Source organism: Chlorocebus sabaeus, chromosome 10 (assembly GCF_047675955.1).
Source record: "Chlorocebus sabaeus isolate Y175 chromosome 10, mChlSab1.0.hap1, whole genome shotgun sequence".
NCBI classification, from domain to species: domain Eukaryota; kingdom Metazoa; phylum Chordata; class Mammalia; order Primates; family Cercopithecidae; genus Chlorocebus; species Chlorocebus sabaeus.
Window position 1 is genome coordinate 65,002,780 of NC_132913.1, and position 21,728 is coordinate 65,024,507.

At 41.9% G+C, this 21,728-nt stretch overlaps 1 protein-coding gene across 1 annotated transcript in view; it reads right to left on the minus strand.

The window, feature by feature from the left end:
* Positions 1-21,728, minus strand: part of PDE11A (phosphodiesterase 11A) — a 455,494-nt gene that overhangs the window by 96,810 nt on the left and 336,956 nt on the right. Inside the window, exons 11-12 of the mRNA XM_073019839.1 lie at positions 3,645-3,791; positions 3,277-3,384 (exon numbers count right to left, since the gene is read on the minus strand). Of these exons, the coding sequence (XP_072875940.1) occupies positions 3,277-3,384; positions 3,645-3,791 (255 nt within the window). The remainder of the gene's footprint in view (positions 1-3,276; positions 3,385-3,644; positions 3,792-21,728) is intronic.

Consider the following 21,728-nt stretch of genomic DNA (forward strand, 5'->3'; position numbering starts at 1 on the left):
TACTTTCGCAAAACACAATGCTGAGTCAATAGGTTTATTTTCCACCCATGAAGTGATTTTAGGGTTAAAGGTTAGGAAGCTGGGGCATATATTTATAATTTGCTCGTCCTGTTGTACGTGGTGCCAAAATTTGTTCAGCAGTGACACAGAACTATGCATCTCCCCATTCCCAGAGACAATGGGCTTGGAAAAATACACAATCACAGATTTAAGGTCACACGGAGAACACTATGATTCACGTTAACAGCATGGTATGCAAGGTGGCAGTCATAACACAGGCCCATCCTGATGGGAGAGGCTTTTTTCCGACAGACTGGTTTTGTTGCTATCTCTTTTAGGAAAAACATTTATTTTGTGGTGGGGTGTGTACCTCAGTGCTAGAAGAAAAGAAGCACTTTCAAGGAAGGTTGGTAAGGTTTTTTCCCCCTCTTTTCTGAAAACCAGCTGGGAAACTTTGCCTTGGAGCGCCATCTAGAGGAAGCCTCAGCACACACACGCTGTGCTTTCTTAGCTTTATGACATTAACCAGGCTGTATCCAATGGTTGGTATATGGTGAATTTCTTTTCTTTCTTTCTTTTCTTCCCCCCTAGATTAATAGAGAATTTTGGTTCTAACACAGCCCACTGACAGGAAATATGAGATCCCTGGAATGGAAATTTAATCACTGATAAGATCAAAACATTGAAAGGCTTTCAGAATCTTCAGGAGTGCCCAAAACATGAGTGTCCATTGGTGGAAAGAAATGGGGCATCATTTTACCATAGGCCAAGGTCACATTCCAGAGATGAGAATTGATGAGTGAGTTAAATTTATTTTTAGCTACACTGATTGAGTAGTCTTTGTTACTTCTGTAATTATTTTCTTAATTAAAAATTTCTGATTAACCAGATTGACCAAAGTCAAGTTTGGAGAAGATAACTTAAGCTAGAGAAAAACAAATGCTGACACTTTTAACCGACTGTAACCCTTGGTTAAGTTCAACAAAATTTAATGAGCAGAAAATACTATATTTTCCAGATGTGGCTACTCAATACAATGTGAAAGAGACCAAAATAACGTTGTATTCTTTCTGAAGTCATGTTTCTGTTTTGTGAGCTCCTCCACCCCGCCTCCTTAGAGAAATTTAACAATGAAGTCTCCTCTTTCTGTGTTAGCATGAATGCAAAAAAACAAAACCTAAGCCTTCTCCAACAATGCTGCTCTTCAAGATTGCTGATCATACTTGCAAAAACAATTGCACCCTGGAAATAATCTGATGATATGAGCATCCCTATTGTGGTGACATAGTTTAAGAATTCTATTTTCTTCAATTTCTTGGAAAGGATCAAAATTGCCCATATAATGGAAGTACCCACTGCAGAAAACTGGGTATATATTTCCTTTTGCTCCTAAGTGTCCACTGTGACCCTGGTGCTCTTGCCAGTTTCCCCTATTCCAACTATTTTAAGGCTTGTCATAAAAATCTGTCTCTGTCTTTGACATTTCTAACTCAAAAATGTCACAGCCATTTCTTTTCCCTTCACTGAATAGGATTCCTGCTTACTTATTTTGGCAATTCAGCATAAATCCATAGGTTTTCCAAAATAAAGGGGTAAGAAGTTTTTTATTGACTGTCCTCTGTGGGCCAGACACATGAACTCTGTACACAAAAAAATTACACCTTGTTTACTGAGGTATGCTATGGAAAAATAAAATGAAGATTTTTTTTTTCCCCAAGCAATGGTTGTCACTTGAGCCATTAAGCCTCATGGTTCAAAGCATCTTCCTTTCTCACTTGACTGGCTCACTCCTCTGATGGTGGATGTAACAGAAGAATGGAACCAGTCCAGTTTTCCCAGGCCAGTCTGCCTGTTTCTGAAGCAGTCGAGGACCCAAAGCACGAGTCCCTAGTACAAAAGACATTCTGGCCCCATCTTCTTATGCCAGATGCACATTTCAGCTCATCAATTCAACATACATTTTTTGAAAACCCACCAAGTACATGACAGAGTGCAAGGCGCTGGTGCGACCCTCAGTAAATGGTGGTTGAGCAAACAAGTAGATGTTGTTGAAAGAACAAGAAATGATCTCTTCCCTCAGCACCTTACTCTATAGGAGGATGACAGATTTGTAACTTAAAATACACAGTAGCAAGAAAGATGTGTTGTGCTAGATACAGGACAGGGAAAGAAGTAATTATTGATGATTTGGGAGAAAGGGGAAGACTTTTGTAGAAAAACTGGCATTAGATCAATGCCTTAAAGGATGAGTAAAATTTTAATAGGCAGAAAATGAGGCAGAGATTTTTTTTTTTTTTTGTGAGGAAGAATCAGAACAGAATCATCTTTGTTCATGTGGACCAAAGGAAAATGCATTTCATTTGGCGCTCTGATTTTCTGTTTAAATTTTAGTCTGGCTGCACAAATATAAGGTATTTGCTTTATGTTGGAAGAATCCAAGACTCACGTTCTCTTTTTTGGTATGGCAATTTGTTTACACACACCCACAGATATGTACGTACACGTGTGTATATATAACTATGAGACCAAAGAAACCAACATATTTAAGCCAGAAAACATTTTACTTGATAGCGTAACAATGTAGTAGAAATTGTGCCAAAACAAGCCTTATTTCTTGCCAAAAGAAGTAAATAGAGGATTTGTTTCAATCTTTGCCACAAACATTTGCTTTCAGATTAAATTCCAAGGCTTACCTCTGCCCAGCTGTGCTAGGTATCTCCGTGAAACAGACTGGCCACCATCACTGGGTTAAAACCCGGTGGGATGGAGATTTTAAGGCAAGTAAGCCCTAAACCTGGAGAGCGCGCACTCCTACCCCTCTTTTCCCCTTGGCCTTCCTGGGCATTCTCTCAAATAGGCATCCTCTCAGGATTTCCATATTCCTGTGCGTGATGTTCACACCTCCCTACTGGCTTTCCACCAGCCAAGAGTCATATCCAGTGATCTCTTCTGTTACTCATCTACATTTCCTCTACAAAAAGATTACTTCAAAAATCTGAGCATTTCTTTTGTAAAAGAACCAGTTTACCCAGAAAAAATACTGAAGAGAAGCTCAAGTAATCATTCCAAGGCTACACTGGCTTCAAGGGGTCAACGATGTTATAGCTTTCAAGCTCAGAAATTGCTGGCACATATATACTTTCATAACAAGGGCAGGTAAGTTCCAACATAAAATGATCACATGGTAATTTTTCAGAGAAATGGAAACGTAAAGGAGAAGGCCTGCTAGTTCCTGTGAATGAGAAATGATCTTCCACCATTGCTAAGCACACTTACGGTTAACATTGCGAACATCAGCTGACACACGTTGAAGGCATGTCTCCAGTTGTGGTACAGAACCATCCGATAGTTTTTCCTCACTGTTAAAAGCCACCTACACAGTGTCTGAAATGGGAGGGAGAGGGTGCGTCAGGCAGTGGCAAGTGATTCCAGTGGACCCTTATCTCAAAGGTGCCTTATGTCTGAGTAACCCTCAATGATCACAGGCCTTCCACAAACATCTCTTCTGGTTCTTACAGTAATCCCATGAGGTGTGCAGGGCAGGGATTATCATCCCCATTTTGTATTTGGGAAACTGGTGGTTCAGAGTGCCTAACACGTTGTCCCAGGTGAACTGCTTGGATCACCCAAGACAGACATCTTACCTCATAGTCAATTTTAAATTTCTGTACCATCCCCAGCTCCATGAACATCCGGAGAGCAGCTGTGATCATGGCATCAACGTCAAGAGAAAAGTCATCAAAATGAATGTCATCGATGGCAAGTTCTGACACCAGAGGGATGTTGGCTGCCTACAAAAGCAAAAGACATAAGTCAAGCCAAGTTCACCAGCTTTCCTAAACCCCCATCCTGCTCTCCTCCCCTGCTTATCAGAAGTGCCACATAAATCAGGCCTGACCTGCACTTACACCCTGATACAGCTAAACTCTGAGCTGTAAATGTCTTTTGTTTCTGAACTGCAAATGCCCCAAGCAAATGAAGGTGGGGGCAGAGGGGTGGGGGGCAGGGGGCGGGAGGAAAACTAATCTGAAGATAAAATACACACACTGGATCTAGTCTGCAGAATTCAGAATACAGCACTGTCAAGTTTACGGAAACCGTGGTCATACAATATATTCTGATGCATATTACAGAGCACTAAATGCAAGAAACATCTGGGCAGCCAGCAGCTGTGAATTTTAATTGATGCTATTCAGGAGAAGGAGATGGGAATACACCACTTTGCCTTGTTTCTTCTATCCTTATATCCTGTAGCTTGCACGTGTTCTTTGTTACACACGTGTTCTGTATATTCATAATGACTGAAAGGATCAGACAGCACATCTCTGGTGGGAAATATGTTGCCTTAATAAAATAGAGATATCTGGAGGTTTAGCATAAGCATATGTTTCACTGAGGAGATCAATTTCACTGAGGAGATCAATTTTGCTGTCTTGTTTAGCTTCATTCTATATAAACATACAACATAATTATAATACTGGTCATACATATTCAAGGTTTTCAAAACACCCATGTTAGGCAACTGTCAATCAGCTGTCCTACAAACGAGCCTAAAAAGGAGAAAAAGAAAATCTTGGGAAATCATTTGTATGGTGATTTCATTGGCTTTACCATATTCTTTGGATCCACTCTTGGTAAGGGAGTCACTTTTATATTTTCAGGTCATCAGAGACCATTCTGTATTTCTATTCCTATCTATTCACTGAGTTTAAATTACCCTGACAGTAATTTATGCCCTGGAGCTACTTACTTTGGCTAAGAGATTCAGTCCAACTCTGGCTGCTCTAAGCATTCCAGAAAACACATCATTAATCCTTCCTTCCCAACTCTATGCTCCTCCATAGGTGGAGCTTAGTTTTCCATGTACTTGTAATTAATTCAACCCTGAAACTCTCTACCAGTTGTCTAATTCTCCTCTCAAAATGTTCATATGCTTTGGGCATTCCATCAGTTTCACGAATAAATTACTCCTGGAACTTCCTGCATTTCTCGAATCTAGACCAACTATCTTCTATGTCTGATATGTAGTTTTCATCCTAGGATACTCCTTCACAGTAATTATGGGGATGTCTTTCTCTCTCTCTTTTGTTTCTCTAGCCCACATCTTTCTCTTTCTTGGTTTCTCCTCTCATTTTGGTGAGACACATCCTCTAACAGATTCCCAAGAAAAGGTATGAGGTAGATTTGTGAGGCCGTGCAGTCTGAAATGTTTTTGTATTACTGTCACATTTCATTAACAGTTTGTCTAGGTAAGATTTCTAGGTTGGAAATCATTCTATTAGAATGTTAAAGGTATTGCTCTTTGATCTTTTGAGCAGTCAGAAGCTATTCTGGGCTATTATACTTTGAAAATAACTCCCCCTCCTACCCAGTTTGTGTAGAATTTTTTTGCTTCGAGAGTTCTGAAATGTCATGGAAATGTGCCTTGGTGTGAGTTTATTTTCATTTATTATCCTAGGCACTTTGTAAGCCTTTTTCTTTCTTTCTTTCTTTTTTTCCCCCAGTGTATCTATTACAGGTTTTTGCTTTGTAGTTACCATGAGGCTTAGCTTTAGCTGTAGTAAATTATTTTAAAGGCTTATCTTTAGCTATAATAAATTATTAAGATGACATCTTAATTCTGATTGCAAAAAAAGAGAGAAAAAAACAATACTTAATTCCATCCCCCGCTGCATTTTGATTTTTTGTTGTCACTTTAAACCTTACTTTAAAAAAAAAAAATTTATTATACTTTAAGTTCTAGGGTACATGTGCACAACATGTAGGTTTATCACATATGCATACATGTGCCATACTGGTTTGCTGCACTCATTAACTCATCATTTACATTAGGTATATCTCCTAATGCTATCCCTCCCCCCTTCCCCCACCCCACGACAGACCCCGGTGTGTGACGTTCCCCGCCCTGTGACCAACTGTTCTCATTGTTCGATTCCCACCTATGAGTGAGAACATGTGGTGTTTGGTTGTAAGCCCATTTCTTAATTGGAAAATTATGTCTTTTAATTCTAGAAAAACATTTTAAAATAAGCTCTTTGAAGATTTCATCTTCTCTTTTATATTTCTGGAATTCTCTTAACTTGATCTTTGGACTGGTTTGTCTTTCTTTTCTTTTCTCTTCTCTTCTCTTCTTTTCTCTTGTTTCTTCTTTCTTTCTTTCCTTTCTCTTTTCTTTTAGTTTTAATTTTCTTTTTCTTTCATGCTTTTCATTTCTCATATGTTTTATTTCTTTTCCCTTTTGCTCTGTTTTCTAGAAAATTTCTTCTTACTGTTGAGATTTTAATACCACGGTTTTCATTCTAAGAACTCTTCTTTTGTCGTCTGGATATTCCTTTTTATATAATTTTAATAGCACCCTAATTTTATTTCACAGATACAATATTTTCTCTTACATGTCTGAGGATGTGAATGACAATTCTATTTGTCATTTTCTTCTCCTCTTAGAATTTGCTTCACTCTCTGTATTTTGTTTTAGTCTCTTTTTTAAAATTGTGGTACAAATACTGTACTGTGTACAGTATAGTATTGTTAACTATATGCACATTGTCAAACAACAGATCTCTAGAACTTTTTCATCTTGCATGGCTGTAACTCCATACCTATTAAACAACTCCTCATTTCCTCCTCCTCCCAGCTACTGGCAACCACCATTCTTTCTGTTTCTATGAGTTTGATTACTCTACTTCATACAAGTAGAATCATGCAATATTTGTCTTTTTTGTCATTGGCTTATTTGACTTAGCATAATGTCCTCAAAGTTTATCCGTGTTAAAGCATATGACAGGTTTTCTTTTTTTTTTTAACTGAATAATATTCCATTGTATGCATATACCACATCTTTGTTCTATTCATCAATCAATTGTTTCATCTCTTTCTTCATCAGCCAACTTTCAATAAATTATTTTAATACATTAGAGGCTTTAGAAATATTAGAGGTTTTCCTCAGTGGCCTGGTAATCTTTAGTTTTCCACTCCTGTGTAAAAGTGGGGCTCTAAAAGTTTCTATTGGAGCTTCTGGGGGCTTCTCTGTAGGGGGAATGTGTCTGACCTGGGGAAGCCACCAAATGTCAGCGTCTTTGTGTTTTTACTCTTTAGCTACTCAGAATCCCCAGAGAGGAGTCTTCTGGCTGGAGCCTAGTGGGTAAGGTTGGAGGAGGAGTCTCAGCATTGGTCTCCTGTTCATTCAGTCCTCCTGTTTTCACCCTGCACACCCACCCTCATGCTCTGCACTGACAATCCCCTAACCCAAAGACCCACGATTATAGTCTCTCCAGATGACAAGCCTCTAGTCTTTATGGAGTGGGGAGTAGAACAAAGGATCTGGGGCTCTAACTGCTTCTTAAGACTCTCTGTTTTCCTGTTTATAAGCCCATCTTCATTTGCACTTCCAAAGGTACTTAATTAGTCAATTCCTGAGCTATTTGTGGGGAGGAGTCTATGGTATAAATCTGCTTGCCTCTCAGCTTTTCCTATTGCTAGGTTATTTTGGCTGTCTTGAGTTTGCTAAATTACTTCCTATTCATCCATCTGTTTTCCAGCGTCCAAAATTTTGTCACTGTTAAGTCCCTTCCCAATTTCTTTGGCTTTGAGAATTTATGCATTTAAAAAAAAAAAAAAAAAAAAAACCTTTATTTTTGTTTTAGTAGTGCATGGGGAGACAACAAAAGAAAATGGGTGTAGTTGATCTATCATCTTTATCCAAAAATCAATGAAGTTATCTTTAGTAAATAATACCTAGGATGGTCAGCTTGGAGAACTCAGAAGGAAGCCAGCCTTTAGTCTGTAGGCCCTTTGTTTCTATGTACACAGGCCTGGCTGCAGGCATGTAAATCTCTTTCTCTTATTCTGTGCCCCTGTGGGTTTACGTTTGCCAGTGAACTCACTTATTAGGCTGTAACAATCTTAGAGGCAGATGCCATGTTTTTTTGTTTTTTTGTTTTTTTCTTAGAGAAGCTCCAGAACAATTTTTTACTCCTATCACGTGTTTGAGGGTTTGTAAATAGAGAATACCAAGATCTCAGAAATATCTGTGCTTGCTGTAATTTGTTCCAACTCAGAATCAAATGTTAGTGAAAAAACACTTTTCAAGAGATAGAGGTCCCATCCCAAAAGACACAAATCTTTCTGGTCTCAGGAGAGAAGTCTGGTTCTGAATTGGCAAAGGAGGCTGAACCTTGTTACAGTTTGAACCTTGTTTCCAAAGAAGCAGAAATGGTGATAGAGGCAGCACTGCTCCACTCCAGGTGGCCCCTGTCTTGTAGATTATTAATAGTGTATTCCCTGATACCATTATAAATCCTCTACCTCTCAAAGGCACTAAATTCACTTAATTATCTTAAAAATTAAAGAATATAGGAATTTTTTTCATTATGAAATGTTAATGGAAAGGAAATAAGAACATTAGGTTGAAAATGTAAAATGACCTCTGGTTCACCAAGACCCATCCTTATTGACCTTGTCTTTTTTTCCCCTAATAGGTTGATTGATCCGTGGTTAAATCATACCGGTCTGTAGATCACGCTGAGCCCTGCCATAAACCCTTGCTGGCACGTGTAGATGAAAGAAAGTTCCATGCCTTTCAGGAATGATCATTTTCAGCTATTTTGAGAAGTCTGGGTAGTTTTCATCCCCACATTTCTGGGTTCAAGAGCAGGTTCTGGAGAAAACTATGAAGAGTAACAGGCAGTATGTATCTTGAGCAGACAAGCATAGAGCTCTGGTCTGCAAAAGATTTGGGAACAGCCTTCCATTGACAAATTCCTTGTTATAGAGACACAGTGCTCCCTGTTGCTTCCAGTAAACAGAAAATGAGATTGCATCTTCCAAACCTATAATTACTCTAGCCATAAGATATTAACAAAACAAATCAAAGTCAATTTCTCCAAGTGTCAGTCTTCAACTTTTAAATATTTATAAGGTGTCATATCCCTAAATCAAAGAGGAGTGCCACAATCCAAAATAACTACTGAATTAATAGCCAGGAAATAACATTTGGATAAAAGAACCATTTACTTTACTGCAGCAATAAATGAAAACATAGAATTATGAGTCCTGGAGCTAATTTGAATAATGTTCAAGAAGTGAGACTCTAGCTGGCTGGAAGTACCTGATATCCTTTGACCATTCCTCTTCTTTGTTTGGGTCTTAATAGTTAAGTGGTTATCAAAGGGAGTCATAAAACTGCCTCCTCTAAAATTGAAAAGGTAGCTTTACGAAGAGGCCATAAAATCTTAAAATACAATCCTGGATCCCTTGACACATGAATATTACATTTTGTGATGCTCAGAAAATGGGAAGAAACAACAAAGTGGGTGGTAGTCCAGCCCTGGCAATTCAAAGGAAAATTGACTTGTTGCTAATTCCAGCCTACTCACTGTCTTAATCCTCTGGACAAAAGCCCTAGTCAGGGGCTTTACGATTCTGGGATTAATGGAGACAGGAGGTTGAGCTGTGGTGATGTGGAAGGGACAGTAAAGTTCTTTCTTTTGCCAATATAATTATAGCCCTTATTATGTGCCAGATACTGTTTTAGTATTATACTTTGCATATACTCACCCATTTGATGTTCACAAGAACCCTAAAAGCTTGGGAATAGTTTTAATTCTATGTTATGATGAGGCAACTGAAATAGATAATGAATAAGCTGGTCAAATTTGCACAGTGTGATTGGCAGAGGCAGATTTGAACCTGGGGAGCTTTGTGCTAGAGATCCTAACCATCACATTGCCTCTCAAAATGGGCCTATGCCAAGCAAGGGTCCCCCTTTCTGTATTATGCAAACTAACTTGGGTGCACCATGGCTGATGTTTGGGATTTATATCCAGATGACTAGCTTTTCAATCCATTTTTTTATTATGAGCAGACTGGACCCATGTGAGGGACAATGTTTCTGTCTTTACTTATATAAAACTCACTTGGGAAAGTTTCTAAATTCACAACTGACTTTGGAATGAACCCAAATTGTTACTTTGTGTTGATTACAGCTAACCCAGAATCAACTCAAATACTCCCAAGATGATGCTGAAAAAATAACTTGTCTTCTGGGGGAGCAAACAATGAGGAGGTGACAAAGGAGGAGATATATGGTATTAGCAGAGCAGCAATGTTATGAAAAAGTAAGCGTTTTTGTTTGATCCCAGGAGTTTGAGGCTGCAATACACTGTGATCATGCCTGTGAATAGCCACTGCATACACTCCAGCCTGGGCAGCATAGTGAAACCCCGCCTCTTAAAAAAAGTAGGATTTAAATTCTTCTGGCAATTGTTTTCTCTTGATGTCATTCATTAAATTTGCCTTGTAGTTGCCTAGAACACTCTTCATGACAAGTTACGGGCTCTCATCCTACCTTTAACACTTACTTGGCTGAGTGGCAGTGGGCAAGAAACTGAAGTAAGCCTCAGATTGAGCATTCTTTGCACAAACAATCACAAAATTGTGTTGCATGGCTGTTGTGAGGAGTGAATGAAATAATGCACACAGAGCCTAGCCCAGTGCTTGGAAATACTAAATAACGGTGCTGGCATGCTGGCGCTTGACACTGGTGTGTTGTTGTTATGCTCATTATGATTTTATAGCAGCCCCATAGAAGGATAGGGTGAGTGGAGAAGATTTTGGTACCTAGACTCTGAAGAGCCAAGCTCTATCCTCTGCCCCAGGAGACCTCCCAGTGTAATCCATTGTAATTCAGTACACATGTATTGCACACCTAACTGTATGCCAGGTACTGGCATATGCTGTGGTTATGTTTGTAAAATCAGCGTGGTCCCTGTGCTCGCAGCCTGTCAGAGGATACAGAGAAACAAACAGGCAATTACAGAACAGTATGGGTTAAGAGCTGCGATGGGGGAAACACGGGACTCCATAGGAACCCCTGGGAGAGTTTAGCAAAATACATTCGGTTTCACGTTCCTGCCTTAATTCCAAACTGTCAGTAAACCTCAGCTTTATAAAGTACATCTAGTAATTTAAACAGTCAAAAAGTAGTTACTACAATCAAAAATGTTTAAAGGTCATAGAGCATAACCTAAGAAAAGCTGTGGACTCCATTCCTGAGATGCTCACTGCCTACTCAAGAAGAAAGAATAAACAATGATTCGTGGTAAAAAAAAAAAAAAACCAGAGGGATAAAGTTCAGAGGCAACAACAGGAGTGAGCGTATGAGATGCCAAGAAGCACAATGGAGGAGGACCATCTGATGTGGGCATTGGAGGGTGAATACAAGTTCACTAGGAGAATGAGTAAGGAAACATGGTGGAGAACAGCACTGCCGAAAAGAGTTTCAGTCTCCCCTGAAGATGGTGCAATACCAGGAGGCACAGACAGAGGGCCCCATTGTTAACAAAAACAAACAAACAAACAAAAAAAAAACAAAAACAGTGCTTGGTCACAGAGATCCAAGACTTCCTTTAAGAGGCGTGGACCCCTTGGCTGCCTGAACAACTGTAAAACTTGAGTTCATCCAAGTAAAGGGCACCCGCATTGCCAAGCTCCAGTGGCCTCGGACCACAGTGCAGGCTTGCATGTGACTCCAGGACTGACCTCTGTTCACTGTCCATGCCAGGTTGACTCCCTCGACCCCTGGCAGTGACCAGTCTCCATTCTCTATGGTCAAACCTCCCAGAACTTCCCCTTTGAAGCTCTGGTCCCAATTTTAGTTGCGGCAGGTAACAAATGTGTGGGCCCTTTTCGTATGGGAAAGCATTGTCAGTGTTTCCTTTTCCCTTTCTTTGCTGCACTCAACAGCAAACCCTTTCTTTCCTCTACTGGGAAAAACTGAAGACAAGACCAAGCAACTCTCTGTGTCCTCCAGGGAAAAGGAATTTGTTTTCGGTTGAGTGGGATTCTGGGTCTAATGGGTCGTCAGTTATCTGTTTTGAAAGAACCAGGGGAAAAGAGAGAGTACTCTAGAGCCAGAAGGAAGGAAGGACGTGCTCCTGGGGGAGATAAGTAAGAGAGGAAGGGCCAGGCGTGGTGGCTTATGCCTGTAATCCCAGCACTTTGGGAGGCCGAGGCAGGTGGATCACCTGAGGTCAGGAGTTTGAGACCAGCCTGGACAACATGGTGAAACTCCATCTCTGCTGAAAATACAAAATTTAATACAAAAATTAGCTGGGTGTGGTGGTGGGCACCCGTAATCCCAGCTACTCAGGAGGCTGAGGCAGGAGAATTGCTTAAACCCAGGAGGTGGAGTTTGCAGTGAGCACTGCACTCCAGCCAGGGTGACAGAGTGAGACTCCATCTCAAAAAGAAAGAAAGAAAGAGAGAGAGAGAGAAAGAGAGAGAGAGACAGGAATTTCCTCCCTTTCACAGAGATACAGGAATGGAGAAAGAGAGGGAAGGAGAGAGCCCCTGGGAACATGGCTGCTGATCTTCGTGCATTTATCTAGAAAGTGGATGCACCTAGCAAAGGACCCCCATGGAGGCAAAGGACTCCCATGTTGGAGCTCCCATGAGCTAAGTGACAGTTGAATCAGATGGACTGTCCCACGTTTCTTTAAGTTGAAACCTCTCATTATTTGCACTGAAGAGTTCACCAGCTCTTCCTCCCATGGAAGAGTGGTGAGGACTTTAGCTCATCAGTGTCCAGCAGCTCACCCACTGACCACCCAATGGGAATGACACCTGTTTGGGCAATGCACCCTTGCTCAGTCACCAAATGCCCAATACCTACAAGCACCAATAAAGCCAAGAAAGAGGCCGGGCGTGGTGGCTCACACCTGTAATCCCAGCACTTTGGGAGGCCGAGGTGGGTGGATCACTTGAGGTCGGGAGTTTGAGACCAGCCTGACCAACGTGGAAAAACCCTGTCTCTACTAAAAATACAAAAATTAGCTGGGCATGGTGGCACATGCCTGTAATCCCAGGTACTCTGGAGACTGAGGCAGGAGAATCACTTTAACCCAGGAGGCAGAGGTTGCGGTGAGCCGAGATCACGCCATTGCACTCCAGCCCAGGCAACAAGAGTGAAACTCCGCCTCAAAAAAAAAATAAAATAAATAAATAAATAAATAAATAAATAAATAAATAAATAAAATAAAGCACATTATTGGCTGGGTGCGGTGGCTCACACCTGTAATCCCAGCACTGTGGGAGGCCGAGGTGGTCAGATCACGAGGTCAGGAGAGAGAGACCATCCTGGCTAACACGGTGAAACCCTGTCTCTACTAAAAATACAAAAAAAAAAAAAGAAAAAATTAGCTGGGCGTGGTGGTGGGTGCCTGTAGTCCCAGCTACTCGGGAGGCTGAGGCGGGAGAATGGCATGAGCCCAGGAGGCGGCGCTTGCAGTGAGCTGAGATCACACCACTGCACTCTAGCATGGGTGACAGAGCGAGACTCTGTCTCAAAAAAAAAAAAAAAAAAAAAAAAAATTTGCCAAGAAAGACGGGCAGGGTTCTGGATAGCTACAACCTACCGGAATGCTGGGAGGGTGGGAGTGGGAGGGTGGGAGTGGGAGGTGGAGAAGGCTTGCACACTTGAACTAGGTTGGGAAGCTGAAATGAAGAAGCTCAAAACTTCCTGAGAGCCAAGGCAGTGGTTAATGATGTCCCTGCTCCATCATTAATGTGTTGTGTAATTATTGTTGAAAGTCTGATGGACAAGGATAGGATGTGTCTGTCTTGTTTACTTTGTGTCCTAAGTGCTCATCACAGTCTTCACCACAATAGGCAGTACCTGGCACATGGGAGAAACTCATTAAATACTTATCAGATGAATGAATGAAGGCTTGATAATCCTGCTGAAAGTCATCTTACTAGTTTTTCCCAAACCATGCCATGATATCCCCTGGTGAATTTGAGGTTGTGTGAAGTTTTTGCCAACCACCCTGGTGAATAGCTCACACTTAGATACACATGCACATGGAAATCCAAGATCAGGTAATATAGGTGAGTCAAGTTGCCTTCTAAGCTTGTGTGAATCCAATGCTCCATTTTTTATACATCACTGGGGCAGTTTGTAGTAGAAAACACATAGAAGAGTCCCTAACCCTGTGACCCTAATCTTCAAGTTCCAATCTGAGCTCACCAGCTCGGTGACTCTGAGGTTAGCCTGCTTCGTCCCTCCAAGAAAAAGGTGGGTCCTTGCAGGGTGGATGTGTGAGTGCAGCATGGTGGCTCTGTGAGTTTGTCATGAATTTCTTATAGTGTCCTTCTTTCTATGTCTTAGTAGCAGGAAAGTGATGGAAGGAAGGAAGTGCTCTTGGGGGAGATAAGAGGCAGTTAAGCTTGTGTTGACTGCATTACACATCAAGGTTTAGAGATGTGAGATAAGAATTCCCGAAAGATGATGCTGCCAGTCAAGCATGATCTTTCTAGCTCAGAGATTGCCACCTTTTGTCTTGGTCCTGTCCAGAACTACCATGCCCTCCGTATACTGCTTCTTAACTCACATGCTCAGTTGAATCTTAATGGCTTCCTGTCTACCTCAACCTCAACCTGCTGCACTGTGGGTCTTTCTGGAGTCCTCACTGACCCTTCCTGCTGCAGCCTCACCAGAGAGAGGGAAGGCACAACCACTGTTGCTTCTTCCATATTCCATGGTGCTTGGTAGCACACAGGCATGAGACAACAATTCAATGACTGTTTCAGTGACTAGGCAGAAAAAGAAGAAACAAAGAAAATAATGAGAGAAGTTGTTCACCAGTAGGAAATGAGGCTGTCTGGGAACATCGGCCTCTAGAGATGGACCAGGGTTTGTAAACTAATAATAGAGACCACATGAGTTGGTTTAGCACTTTAGTGTCAAACAGCTAAGCCTAATGAACATCATATTCCCTTGTTTCTGTAGTTTAAAATGTCAAGTTTATCAAAGCATTGCCAGTAACAATAAGTCAAAGGAACACGCCAACACTAATATGGAACCAAGCTCTTAACACACAAAAGACAGCAAGGGGCATCAAGCCTCAAGGTCTGTGAAATGGTAGAGAACAATGTTAGAGGGCAAAGGGAACTGGAGGCTCAACTTCCTGTTTCTATCATTTTGTTCAAAGTTAACCTGATCTTGTCCTGCTTGTACAGGGGTGACGAGTGCCAATGGTCCTGTTACAAAGTACTGCATCCCACCGTGGAGCAAAGCCAGTGAAGGGTGAAACCGGAACCTTGGGGTTAGACTTAGTAGCTAATGGCAATAGTGGGCCACCTTGAGGATGAAGAGGACAGTGCAGAGCCACTGCCAGGAGAGGGGTTTTGTTTGAGTTTTCTATTCATATTACTAACTGGATCCCATGCTCTTCCTCAATCTTGTCGTGTACCCCAAGCTCCCATTTTGGCCTGCTATTTGGAGATAGCAGTGTACTCTGTCACCAGTGACACATGAGGCTAGTTACTCAATCATCACCTTCCAGTGAACTGGTCAGAAGAAATGTTTCAAAATCTATGCATTCAATATAAACACTTTCTCATCCTGTGCATCAAAAAGTATCGTAGAGTCTCTTTGTCACTTCCGAAACAAAGCATCTCTTTGCTGTTGTCTCAACATTAAGTGTCTTCTTAGAGAAAAACAGACTCTCGTTTCCACGTTTTTCATTGTCCCTCTATGCAGCAAGATAAATAAGAATTTATATACTTTTACTTATAAATCCAGTAAATATTTATATTGTTTTTTGCCATAAAAGCACGTGAAGCATTATAAGAGAGGTTTCTACTCTTAGGACTGAATAAAGTCACCACTCGCAGTGAAGAAGTAATCTATCAAGCGAGGCAAAGCGGGGTGTGTGTCCTGATTCCTGAGCCACAATTCCCTGTCTTGAATTGTACCTGGATTTATTCTTGGCTGGCTGGTGGTCTTCCTGAACACACACACAAGTACATGCATGCACACAATGTCATGAACACATTTTGTGTTTAATCTGCTCTTTGACTTCTCTCAGATATTTTATTAGTCCATTCTGTCTTCAGTTCTGGTAGACTGTTATTCCACACTGACAAACATTTGAATTTTGCCTGGATTGTGTTGTTGGTGAAATATGTTAGTATCTGATTTAAGCTGAATATGGTGGACAGAGCAAAACTACCTTGGAAATGAAATTATATTTGAATAACCCATACAAAGGTCAGTGAAGATATTCATAAATTTAACAACTCTAATAGCTTTAATTTAAAACATTAAGAACTCAACCATGTTTAGACAGATTGACCAGTTTTGTTAGTGCTGGGTGGAACATGCATTAGAATTTTTTTTCATCATGGTGCATTTATTAAGACATATTGTGTATCAAGCATTGCGCTAAGTGCTTTATAGTATTTCATTTAATCCTGCAACAACCCCATGGGTAAGATTCTATTACGAGTCCCAGTTTAGCCTCCATAGCACAGATGAAGTAACTGAGGTTAAGAAGATAAGCAACTTTCTCAAGGTCACATAACTAGAAAACTGCTGGGACTAGAAATCAAATCCAACGAATCTAGCCCTGCCCTCTGTGTTTGTAACCACTACCCCATATTGTCCACACAATCGTTTGAATGCCTCTTAGCTTAGATCCACTGTGACACAGCATGGAATTATTGCTTCCAGGGATTTTCTTCCATGCAGCCTTAAAAAACTAACTTATTTTTGTGGTCTTTGTGAATCTGTCTCTCATCATTCGTAAGTTCCATAAGGAAAGGGTTAAGATTCTCAAATGTCAGCAATTATCATAGCCTAGTACTTTTCTCATGGCTAGTACTTAATAAATGTGGGTTGGTGGGATGCCAAGTACATAACCTCCCGAGCCAAACAGATGTGCATTTGAATCTGAGTTTGCTGCGTGCTAAAGCCGTGGCCTTGGGCATCAGTGTCCTATTCTGAGACGGGAACACAATGATAACCATCTTACAGTCATTGAAAAACTTACGTGAGACAAAATACTTGGCACAGTGCCAGGTTCATAGGCGGCCCTCAGTACACGACAGTGTGTTAGTCTGCAAAATACCACAAACTGGGTGGCTTAGACAACAGAAATTTATTTTCCCACAGTTCCAAGGAAGCTGGAAGTGCAAAAGCAAGGTATTGGCAGGTTTGGTTTCTCTTGAGGTCTCTCTCCTTGGCTTGTGGATGGCTGTGTGCTCACATGGCCTTCTCTCTGTACATGTGCACCTCTACTGTCTTTTCCTCTTCTTGTAGGACACCAGTCATTGGATTAGGGCTCAACCAAATGACTTCATTTAGCCTTAATGACCTCTTTAAAACCCTTATCTCCAAATACAGTCATATTCTCAGGTACTAGGAATTAGTGCCTCAACATATGAATTTTGGAGTGGGGAATAAACAATTTGGTCCATAACAGACAGTTATCATTATTGCAAATGAATTGAGCACTAACTATCTAGAAATTCAAAATAAATGTTCCATGTCAGACCCAAGAATTGTGGTCCCTTTAAAGTGTCCTGATTGCAATTCTAGTTCTTCCTCTTCTTGGTGCCTTAGAGAGGGCAACCTAGAAAGACTTTTTCTCTTTAGGGAACTGCACCATATTCACTCTTGGAAAGAAATATATTCAATATGGGGTTATCCAAGATACAATGGAGGAAAACATGATACATCAAATCCAAGTTAAAGATAAGAACCGGGTGTGATGGCTCATGCCTGTAATCCTAACCCTTTGGAAGGCCAAGGCAGGAGGTTCACATGAAGCCAGGAGTTGAGAGACTAGCCTGGGCAAGATCCTGTCTGTACAGAAAAAAAGTTAGCCAGTCACAGTGGTGCATGCCTGCAGTCCCAGCTACTTGGGAGGCTGAGGTGGGAGGATTGCTTGAGCCCAGGAGTTCAGGGCTGCAGTGAGCTAGGATCACAACACTGCACTGCAGCAGCCTTGGTAACAGAGTGAGACACTGTCTCTTAAGAAAAAAAAAAAAAAAAAAGATACGGATCAGAGGACTGTAACCTTGTCAAATGTGATTATCAGGCTGCCCAGTCTGCCAGGGAAGGAGTCCCTCTTGTGGAGAGCTGGCAGTGGAGTGCTTCTCCAGTCTAATAATCGTATTGAGTGCACCCTCCCTTACCATGCCTAGGTTCCTATCATTATACTCTCTGTATTTAGAGAAAATTATACATGACTGTCCTGTTGAGAAAACGTCCAGGAAAGATTTTCCCTTCTCAGGGAGCCCTACTGTGACAATCCCAGTTTGTCTCACCCCATCTAGCTCTACAGAACCCCTGGCCTGCAGTTCTAATCCTCTCTATTGCCCCTGACGAAGTCCTTCTTGGTGCCTCTAAGCACAGGCAATGTCTGTCACTTGGATCTTCCCTTACATTTTGTCCTTTTCTCTCCTACAGCATTTACCATAGACTGCTCTCCATCGAAGTTGCTGTGCAGTCAACCACTCACTCAGTTCATTTGACAAATACTTAGTGAGGGCTTGCTATGTGTCAGGTACCTTGCCAGGGGCTGCACAGGTATCTATGCATCCCATGAGACAGGGACTCTCTGAAAGGCAGGACAGAACAGAAACTGTGTTTGCCTCATTTTTGTACCAGCTAGAGAGTCCACCCCTTAGCAAGGCTGTCCCTAAATGTTAGCTAAATTCAACGGACAGATGTGAAAGGGGACTTTCTCTGAGAACACTTTCCTCAGGAGGAAGATGAGGCTAGGAAAGCAAAAGGAGGCAATGTCTTGAGATCTGAAGAAAAGCTCCATTTCTAAAAGGCAGTAGAGGTAATGGAGGTTCCGACTCGTAATCCCCGTCCTGAGAAGGGAGGCCACAGCTAAGAGGAGAGGTGGCAGAGCCAGCAAGAGGAAAGTGTTAGGGACCAGTCCCAGAGCACAAGCGAAACGATCAAGCAGCTAAGTATCAGCTGCTCTTCTTACTCTGATGCTTCTGGAATTCGTGGGTAATGTGTTTCTGAATTCGCCTCCTGCTTCTGCATAAACAACAACATGATTTAATGATGTGGAGAGTCATTTGATAAAGCTGTCGATAATGATTTTTCTTTAGCTCTCCTTTGGGACAAGGAAAGGGAAAGAATCAAAGCTTAATACAGATGCTGATTACAGAAACCAGGGGTGAAACTCAAGTTTTAAATAATTGTACTTATTTTCTGTTAAACTCTCATAGTTTCTGAGAGTTACAGGATCACTGATGGTTAGCACCACACAAAGGTTAAATGTGCAAATACTGATCTCTTTCCTTTGGTTTCAGCTGTGAAAGAAAAGAGATAAGAACAAGGACACATAAAGAGGGCATAAAACTTGCAAGATGAAGGACAGGAAAGTGAAGGGTGAGGGAAAGAAATTGGGTCATCAAGTGCTCACTGAGCACCAACGATATGCCTTGAACTGTGCAAGCACTGGATGACAGGGCACAGAGTAGAAATGCCTGCACAACTCTCAGATAAAAGGGCACAGGGTAGAGATGTCAGGAAAATCAACTTCACTTGGTCTAGGATGGCCAAGAAGTTATACTTCACTCAGATCCCTCGAAGAGAAATTAAAAGGAAGGGAATTAGCATTTTTTAAGTGGCTACCACCTGCAGCTAGTTTCTTGTTGAATTCACACCCTTATAAGGCTTAGAGAGTTAGCTAACTTGCTGGTAAGAAGCTGCAATAAGTTATGACTATAGCACAAACCTAAAGGGAAAAGGTGGGGAGTGGAGTAGAGAAAGAGTTTGGACAGTTTTACAACTCTAACACCCAGAAATCAGGAGGGGTGATTGAATAGGGCTATGCATGAAATTCAAGTTGGAAATGAGAGAATGTGTGAGCAGAAGACCCTAACATCTCTGCCAGCCTTGACTGGATGAGATAACTTTTGCTTTTTAGGTATCTGTATCACTCAGAAAGAAAGATAAGCTAGCTACCACCTGGGGTCCACCTGGGGCTTTCCTCCCCTCCTCTCCTCCTCTGCCCCTGCCCAGCAGTGAAGCCAAACAAGAAAGGGAATAGTAGGGCTGGAGACTGAAAAGTTAAGACCAAATGGGGACTCTGGTTCAGGAAACAGAGGGGAGAAGAAAACCTTGAAGCTATAAAACAGAAAAAGCTGGAGGTATTGGGGGAAGGGAATAAAGGGATGTGTGCAAGAGGAAGAGTTATTAAGTTGGGGGTAGGAGGATGAGAGACATGCTCTAGCTACCTTGCAGGGTGTCTCTGAAGTCTGTCTGTGATGATCTGCCTGTGGGAGACTGTGCCAAGCAGTTGGACCTCTCTGATTGTTTCGTGTCTTTTTTTTTGACCCTACAACTTTAGAGAGATCAGCATGAACTTAAAGTATGTTCAAACTTCCTTCAGATTCCTTTGTGCATGTTTGCTCTGTGGAGGGCAGGAAAAGACAGGACATCTCCCACCTGCCTGAATCACTGATTGCTGAGATACCACCAGCCATGAGGTGTAGGAGGTCAATGGTCCAGTTCACCTTATTCAATCACTGTCTATCAGGTGGTTTTCCCTACTGGGTCTCTTAATGGGGATAATTTCTGAAAGGGATGCTTTCCTGCTCAATGGCTATGATGAATGGCATTATTCCCAGTATCTACTCTTCTACATGTGAGAGGATTCTACATGCACATGCATTACCATGTGACCCAGGGCCTCCCACGGGATGACGACATTTACCTGTTCAATGACTTCAAGCTTGGCCGTGACTTGCTTTGGCCAATAGAATGTGAGTGGGTTTGATATATGCTCTCTCACACGCACACGCATGGGGCAGAAACCATAGGGTTTATCATATGGTTTTGCTAGCTCTCTTGTTTTATTCCTTCTGCCATAAGGATGGCAAGTTTCAGATGGGGCTTCTACTTCAGCCTGAATCCTGGATGAAGGAGCAACACAGCCACAGCCAACCCATCGCTCAAATGTAGTGAGAGCTAGAAACAAACCTTTGCAGTGCTTCTTTCCACAGCATAGCCTAGTGAAAGTTGCTATCATGACAATTTTCTCTGTGTGCCCTCCTCATTTTATATTGCCCCAGCATTTTTAGGTCCAGTGTCTGTAATAAAGGATATTCATTCCTTTTCACAAATACCTTTCCTTCTTATCCCAAGTTATAGAAGACCATGTCACAAAAAAATCATGGCATGAAAGAGAGAGAAACTGGTATATTAAGGAGAAACTGAGTATATCTCAGGTCTTTGGAAGAGTTAGCATTTTGTATATAAAAGCACAGTGACCAGAACTCTTACCAGGGCATATTCTGTTCCAACCACATCTAAAATGGCCTCCTATTCCCCTAGGCAGAAGCATCAGCTTCCAGCCTAAATCAGTGGCTCTGCTACTCAGTCCTGTTTTAGATTCACCTAGAGAATGCATCAACTCAGATTCCCAGGCCCCACTTTGAGAGTCTGATTCAGTAAGTCTAGGATGGGACCTAGAATCCTTATTTCTTCAACATTCCCCAGGTGATGCCAGTGAGATGCCAGGGTGGGAAGCCAGGACTAGCCCCACTCCACTGGCAGGCTTGCTGGGCCTTGGGAGTGCCAGCAAAGCCCAGGCCCTGAAGGGTTCTGTCTGAGGCTGGTGTGAGATGCTGCTCATCTGGGCCAGATGAGAGCCCAGGCCTTGTGCTGGAGAGCCCTAGGAATTCTAGGAACACCCTGCCCCCAGCGGTCCTTCTTGGCAGGAGGACAGCAATAGCATATGTGAGCGTATTTGTTTTCCTAGCCCTCTTGTATATCTTGCCCACTACAACTTGTCAGGTGGGCTGAGTCCTCCTCCACCCCTGAGAGGTGGGGATGGCATGCCAGCTGAGGAGACCAGGGAGCCCAAGAGGCCTTCTGCTGATGTCTCCATAGAGGTTGATAACCACCTGCCTGTGAACTC